General features: G+C 44.8%; 1 protein-coding gene across 1 annotated transcript; it reads left to right on the top strand.

Moving 5' to 3' along the window:
- Positions 1 to 2,138: 2,138 nt before the first annotated feature.
- LOC311279053 (uncharacterized protein) lies at positions 2,139 to 6,925 on the top strand (the record flags this gene model as incomplete). The annotated part of the gene is made up of 8 exons (XM_084390283.1): positions 2,139 to 3,312; positions 3,456 to 3,659; positions 3,784 to 4,242; positions 4,367 to 4,431; positions 4,560 to 4,813; positions 5,028 to 5,147; positions 6,158 to 6,750; positions 6,903 to 6,925. The coding sequence occupies exons 1-8, from the start codon at positions 2,748 to 2,750 to the stop codon at positions 6,923 to 6,925; spliced, it is 2,283 nt and encodes a 760-aa protein (XP_084246409.1). The 5' UTR covers positions 2,139 to 2,747.
- Positions 6,926 to 7,512: the final 587 nt, after the last annotated feature.

Below are 7,512 nucleotides of genomic sequence, written 5' to 3'. Positions count from 1 at the left end.
AATCAATCATTTTTATCACATGCACGCCATGCCACATGTAAATCGTGGTTATTCTTGGTTATGACAGCCAATCACGTTCCCGGGTGCAACCAAGATTCGTATGCTATGGCCAATCACGGCTCGTATCGCTACCATGATTCAGCCTAGTAACTAACCAAGAATTGACCAATCAACGTCAAGAGCCATTCTTTCTACTTTTAGTATATTTTGATGCTAAACTTACTTGTTTTAGCTAAGTAGGCTAACATTTTGAATGCATGACATTTACTTGTAATAGAGCAGAGGGTTTCAAAGAGGGGAAAGTAGTGGTATAATAATGGTATAATAATTTTTGAAAAAATGACCTCTTACTCTGGGATCATTCTGAGATTCTGATATGTAAGCCAACATTTTGAGACTGTTGGAAAAATATACACACACAAAGCATAATATATAATCAACATTACAAGGTGATCATGAGTAAATATAGTAATGTAATATGCACAGCTGTATTAACTAATGTGTTTGTCTGTTTTTCTATAGTCTTTATATCTTCTTTTTTTAATTTAGATGGAACCTTGCTTCAGGAGACGAGCTGATGGGAGCCTGAATCTGACTGATACAGTGGAAGCGGCAAAGGTGAAGGAGCCCAACAAAGGAAAGCCGTACACAAGACCCCTGTCCCCGGAGAAAGTGCTGGACAAGGCCAAGAAAAGCTTAAGTCAGCACCACGGAGATCTAGCTAACAGAAAGCACCTGCTGGGTTTCTTTGAAATCCAGTTTGGTGTATTTTGCAGGCAAACATTCAGGTGGGTGGCTGAAAATGCCCTGGGGTATGCTGCTTACCTGGTGGCAGCTATGAAGAGGGACCCCACAGGAGGCAGCAAAGACTCCCAAGAACATGCCCACAACAATGCGAGTTTCAGGGAGTATTTTGAGCTCTTTCCTTCTGGCAGAATTGCCATTGCCATGAAGGAAGAGCAATATGCTGGGAAAGCTCCCCAGCACGCTACTACCACCCAGCACTCTGCCACCACCCAGCACGCTACCACCACCTAGCACGCTGCCTCCACCCAGCACGCTACCACCACCCAGCACGCTACCACCACCCAGCACGCTACCACCACCCAGCACGCTGCCTCCACCCAGCACGCTGCCACCACCCATACTTCCACCGCCTGTCTTCTTGTTTAGGAAGTTGCCTGACCAGAAAAGCCTGACCAAGATCATAGAAAGGCTGGTTTCCCCCGTCAAAGCCACACCTTGTAAGTAAACATTTATTTGTATAACACTTTTTTGGTTTGTTTAGTATTTATCGCTTTGTAGGATTTTAGGATTTATTGTTCTGTAGTCATGTCTATCTGTTTGTCCTGTGTTTTGTTTTGTAGCTTTGACCCAGGCACGTATGCGGCCCTCAGCCACCCTCACCCGCCCGATCGTGTCCATTGAAACAGCCACAGGGACCTCAGCCACCCTCACCCGCCCAACTGTGTCCATTGAGGCAGCCACAGGGACCTCAGCCACCTTCACCCGCCCGACTGTGTCCATTGAGATAGATGACAGCACACTGCTGGCAGAGGCAACTAAGTTTGAGAAGGCACATCTGGCATGTACGTTTATAATTATTTAAAACATACAACAAAATATTCAAGTTTCCATTCCAGGGATAAAAAAGTAAAGGGAAGCAATGTGAATTTGCATTTATTTTTTATGTATTTATGTCTGTTTTTGTTTTTTTCCCCAGCACAACGAGTCTGTCTTCCAGCTGGATGGATACACACTCTGCCTGAAGTGGATCAGTGGTGGATTTCCAAGGCTCTGTTCAGGTGGACAGCACAGGGACATCCTGAGCTGATCTTTAGCAGGGTGACCAAACTTTGGTGGTATCCTCCACAGGTTCCACTGAAGACCAGTAATTGTCCTCCCTTGGAGAATTACTTTGGCCATCCCCTGCTGCTCTGGATGCCACGAAAACTGTGGCAAGTGAACCTGACCTGTCCACATCCAGACTGTCAGAAAGAACTTCTGACCTCAGCTGGCTTGCATCAAAAGATCAGGCAGGTGTTTGCCTTAGGTAAGATATACTTTGTGGCATCTGAGTGAGTACCTGGCCTGCCGAAGATGTAAGAGGAAGGTCATCAGCTGGAGCCATGATATCGTCTCCCAGCTCGACATTGGCCACAGGGTGCAGTTCCCTTGCATTCTTACATCAAAACTTGCATGTGACGTCGAGGTAGTAAGTTTGATGCGTCAGCGAGGGCTGGGAAACAGCAGCAGCCAGATCCAGCGCAAGCTGCAGGAGCGTCATGCTGAGGTGTGGTTGCAAAAGACAGTCCAGTATCTGACAGATTGCAAGGGGATTGCCAGTGCTGTTACGTCGAGCCTGATCCGGCCTGTGACATTTGAACCTGCTCCTTCAATGCCTTCTGTCCGTAAGCACCGGTGGCTGATGCAGGTGTATGCCCAGGATGTCCTGCAAAGGCTGGATGAGATCAAGGCCACAATAACATCACAATATGGTCGGATCTTAAAAATGGATTCTACCAAAAAAGTGGCCAGAAAACTAGCAGGACGCAGCTATGGCACTGCTACCTGGGCAACCAATGTTGGCAATGAGCATGGACAGGTGATCATGTCTGTGCTCACAGCCAGTGAAGGTTTTGGTCTCGGGCCAATGATTGAAGGCCTCATCAGGCAGAGTGGCTGGGGTGGCTCCTCCCGAGGTACTGTATGTCGACCGAGACTGCTGTGGCAACACTCTTCTGAGGATGTTTGAAGAGTGGGAGCAAATGACCATCCGGTTAGATATATGGCACTTCATGCGGAGGTTTGCTGTGGGTTGCACCACCAACTCACACCAGTTGTATGCCACATTTATGAGTCGCCTCAGCCTCTGTATTTTCATGTGGGACCAGGTCGACCTGACGGCCCTGAAGAAGGCGAAACGTGCAGAGCTAGAAGCTGACTGGAAACCTTCATCCGAGGCTGATGTGCTGCGCTGTATCAGCCGTAGCGAGCTAGCCCTCCATTGCAGGAGAACCACTCGTGGGACCAAGGAGACCCTGGTGCAGATTGAGAGCCATATTCAGGCATTTGATGGAGATGCTGGTCGTGACACCATGGGAGTCCCACTTATAAACTCAGCCTGGATGAGAGAGATCTTGAAGTCCCAGCGGAAGCATGTGGCCTGCATCCAGGATCCTCTAGCTGTACAGCTCTACATGCAGATGGGCACTTTAGTTAAGGGAGGGCACCATCTGCCAACCTACCGCTGTGCCAGAGGTTCCACTTCGCTTGAGTCATTTCACCTGCACCTTAACAGATTCATCCCAGGTAAATAAGTGACTTCACTGAATTATTAAAATAAGATTTTATTTAATTGTATATTAAAATAAGTATGAGAATTGCAAGAAAAGCTATTTGTCTATCCATATGACATTTTTGTGTGGTCTTATTTTTCTTTTTTGAATTTACAGGTACGCTGGCAAGTGACACCTTCTTCCAGGCGTATCTTTTGGATGGACTTGCAAGGTGGAATGAGGACCGGGCTGTGGCAGCAACAACTGATGAGCAGCAGCCACATTCCTACAATCATCTTCTGCGTCATGCTGTCAGTACTCTTGCAGAGGAGGTTATGGGCAAGAAAATCATCCCTTATGTTGGGCCAAGAAAGTACACTGGTAGATAACTATTTGTTGTTTTTGGTGACAATTTCATTCAAGTGAACACATACCATTTAACCACTGAGTTATAATATAATATCCTGGCATATTATCTAATTGTCATTGTTTTAATATTTTAAAGGTGAGCTTATTGGAGTGGAATACCTTTACCAGCAAACTGGTAAAGTTCTGCAGGACTACAAGTTGGCCATTGAAGAGTCAGAGACCACTGAGGTTGGTATAGAAGTGGATGAAGGTTATGCTGAACTTGAGGAGTTTCAGGACATCACTGTCCCCACCTTTGATACAGAACGGACACCTGCTGCCTCTTCACAAGCATCAGTGTCTGCAGCATCATCTCCAACCCCTCCTGTCACCAGCTCCATGTCATCACTGTCTGTGATCCCTCCATCACCAGTGACATCTCCTGTCACCAGCTCCATGTCATCACTGTCTGTGGTCCCTCCATCACCAGTGACATCTCCTGTCACCAGCTCCATGTCATCACTGTCTGTGGTCCCTCCATCACCAGTGACATCTCCTGTCACCAGCTCACCGCACAGTCATTCAAAGCCAGGACTCTTTCCTGGAGCACATAGCTGTGAGTTTACCAAAGTATTCATAGAGGTTTCGGTAATTTTTGTCACACTAACTCTATATGTATATATGTCATACTGAAAGGCAAAAATACAAATTTAAACTAAATGTTTACCTTTTTCATGTAGTCCCAGTGGACCGATTATCGGCAGAAACTGGTCTTCCGACATCTGAAGAGAACACTTCACATGATGTAAGGGCCCAGTTTCGTTTTTAATGTACATTAACGTGTGTAAACAAAATATGGGTTATGATGGCTTTCATGTGAATATTTGTATTCATTGCTGCTATCAAAAGTTCCTAAAATATCTTTCATTTTAGGATTCTGTTGGACCTGATAATATTGAGGGGTATGGAGCCGTGCAGGACTTGGCAGAGTTTTTGGTTAGCCTCAGAAACCACCGCCTGGCCTTGACTGGAGAAGAGTGCGTCAAGATAATCACCCTATGGCAGGCATTGGGGGAGTATGACAAGAGGAAGACCATTTACTCACCACGTCACCAAACCTCCCTAAAACAGGGACGATTCAGGGCCACTAAGAAGATTGTGGCACCAGGTGTGGAGAGCACCAAAAGGTATGTTAAATTTAGCAAACACAGGTTCTTGACTGTCTTAAAAGTTTTGTATAAAATAAACAAGACAACATAACTATGCACAGATATTAAAAATTAACATCTAGACAACACAAAGCAAAACAGACAGAATAGAAAAGGGAAAAAAAGCAATACAAATAACAGAGTATGGATCACTAATTGAAATTAATAATATGTATTCTGCTGTAATTTGCAGGTGTTTCGTTGGGGCTCATAGTCCTGCACAGTGGCCTGACTGCAACCGAGTGGTGGAGGCCATCTTCACAAGGCTCTGTGCCCTCTACCCAAACGTGGTGCGGTGTGATGGAGTGATGGAGTGAGGGTGTCCCGCTTCACAATGGTGGTACGTGCTTACAAGTACAACCCGAGAGTGCATCCTCACCAATGCTAAGGTGATTAGCGAGACCACCATCCAGCTCCCAGAAGTTAAAGGTATAGCGGAGGATTTTCCCGAATTTTAGAAAAGAACCGCCCTCTCCACTTTTTGAAAAAATGCACATGCGCAACACTCTACCTGCTCCCGAAAGGGAACGCCTATTAAACGTGTGCACGGGAGAGAGCATGCACGAGCTAATCATAGCTTACATTAACTTTTACTAGCAGTGATTTTAAATGGATTTCTCCAAATAGCATGCCAAACTTTACCTGTCAAGTAGAAACTTCGTGACTGAGGCATCAATGGGAAGCCCAACCTGTGTTTTGACCGCACGCCATCGTGTGAATCGTGTGCATGAGCACGTAGGACGGCCTTACGTAAACATATCACCAGAATGATTGACACTTAGGAGGACCAATAGTCTTGATGATCCACCCGGAAAAAGAAAATCCTCCGCTATACCTTTAATGCTGCAACAATCACACAATGGTGAGTAAATTAGCATTGTTATAGCTAAACCTAAATTTAAAGCAGCTGAGGGCCACACAGAGGGTTCAAGTAATTGACGCGGTTGACTTAATGTAGCTATGGCTGCTTTGACGGGTCTAGAAACAAATCAACAAGAGTCCAACATCTGCTTTCTTCTCCATTATGAAAGATAAGATTTATTGCTCACGACATGGTCTTCAAAAGACTGCAAGAATCCATAATCAGTACAACGTTCCATCTCCATAAACAGCTTTCCAACACACATACAAACGAACAGCTACAGTACCAGCGGCGTTTTACAAAAGCAATGACACACGAGACGAGGGTGTGATCAATTGCTCTGTGATCTCAGCTGTGTCATGCTGTTGCATCATAGTCATGATCAAATAGTAGTTGATGACACCATCTTTTGTATTATTGCTTAAATGTTTATTAATATTGTTTGCTTTATGTTTTCCCAGGTTCAGCAGGCGTTGCAAGTCACAGGAACAGGATATTTTGAAGCAGGGTATCCAAGCCCCTGAAGCACCCATGGCAGGACCTGAGAACCTTCCTGCGGCTATGCAGAAAGGACCGACTCTCTATTCCGGCAATTTGGCTGCGCCTCACCTTTGTATCCTGCCACCAAACACTGCTGGGGAGGCAAAACTCAAGGGGAGGTCGCAACCTCAGGCCATTTTACAGGCTCCACCATCACATCAAGGACTTCCTGTCATTGCACCAGCACCACCTGTCTCTCTCCCTTTCATTGTACCACCTGTGCAGCTTCCTACAGTGCCTGGTACCTCACAGGTGATGTTCTTCAACCTCCCATTACCTTCAGCTATGCCATCATCAGCTCAGACACAGACATCCAGTCAAGCGGTTCCTTACTCCACTCAGCAATACAGAAAGAGAAGACAGGAGAGGGAGCAGACTGGAACTGTCACAAGAAAGTATGTGAGGAAGACAGACGTCATTCTTTGCAGAAAGTGCAACAAAGAGAGAAAGCCACCATCACATCTTCAGTACTTTGGCAACTGGTACTGCGAAGAGTCTGAGACTCAATCATATGGTGAATGGAGGGCTGTGCTGATGGAACGAGGTTATAGGGGAAAAAAGCCAGGAAATGAAACCCGCCAGCTTCTTAAAATTGCTCTTTCAGCACGTTATTTTTATTTATTTATTTGATTAATGTTTGATTATGCAATTCTCCAACAATGACAGCTGTCTCTAAAAACTGTGTGTGATGCCTTTTGGTTCTTTTTTAAACATGGTTTTTAGTTTACCTTGTTATTTATGTGTGCGTTTTCTGAGATGAAAGTTCAATATTACTGATGTTCACTGGGTTGGGTGATTAACAGCTCAGGGATTGATGGTTCTCCAGTTCTCACAACAGAAGGCATATCACTGTGCGGAGGTGTGTGTGTGTGTGTGTGTGTGTGTGTGTGTTTGTGTTTTGCGCGCACGCATGTGTGAGTATGATGGGGATAATGGGTGTTGTGTTTGTACCTTTATTTTTGTTTTGTTCATTTTATTTATCTTACACTTTATTTGATTACATTTGTTTACAGTTTTTAGAATACGAGAGAAAGACAGGTATATTGTATCAGGTAATTTAATTATTTTGGAGTTAAGTGAAATCTACTTGGCCTATAGGGAAAGAAACTATCCAGAGATTGGTGGTCCATTGTTTTAATGGTCCAGTTAGTAGCTGGCACAGGGCAACAGGTGGTTGCCTGGATGAGAAGAGTTTATTTTAGTTATTTTGTTACGTTAACTTATGCCTTATGACTTATTAAGTTATTTATGTACCTGATTATCATTACTATCACTA

This window comes from Rutilus rutilus (genome assembly GCF_951802725.1).
Source record: "Rutilus rutilus genome assembly, chromosome: 19".
In the NCBI taxonomy this organism is placed as follows: Eukaryota; Metazoa; Chordata; class Actinopteri; order Cypriniformes; family Leuciscidae; genus Rutilus; species Rutilus rutilus.
Note: the sequence above shows the minus strand (reverse complement) of the source record. Positions and strands in the feature narration are given on the sequence as shown.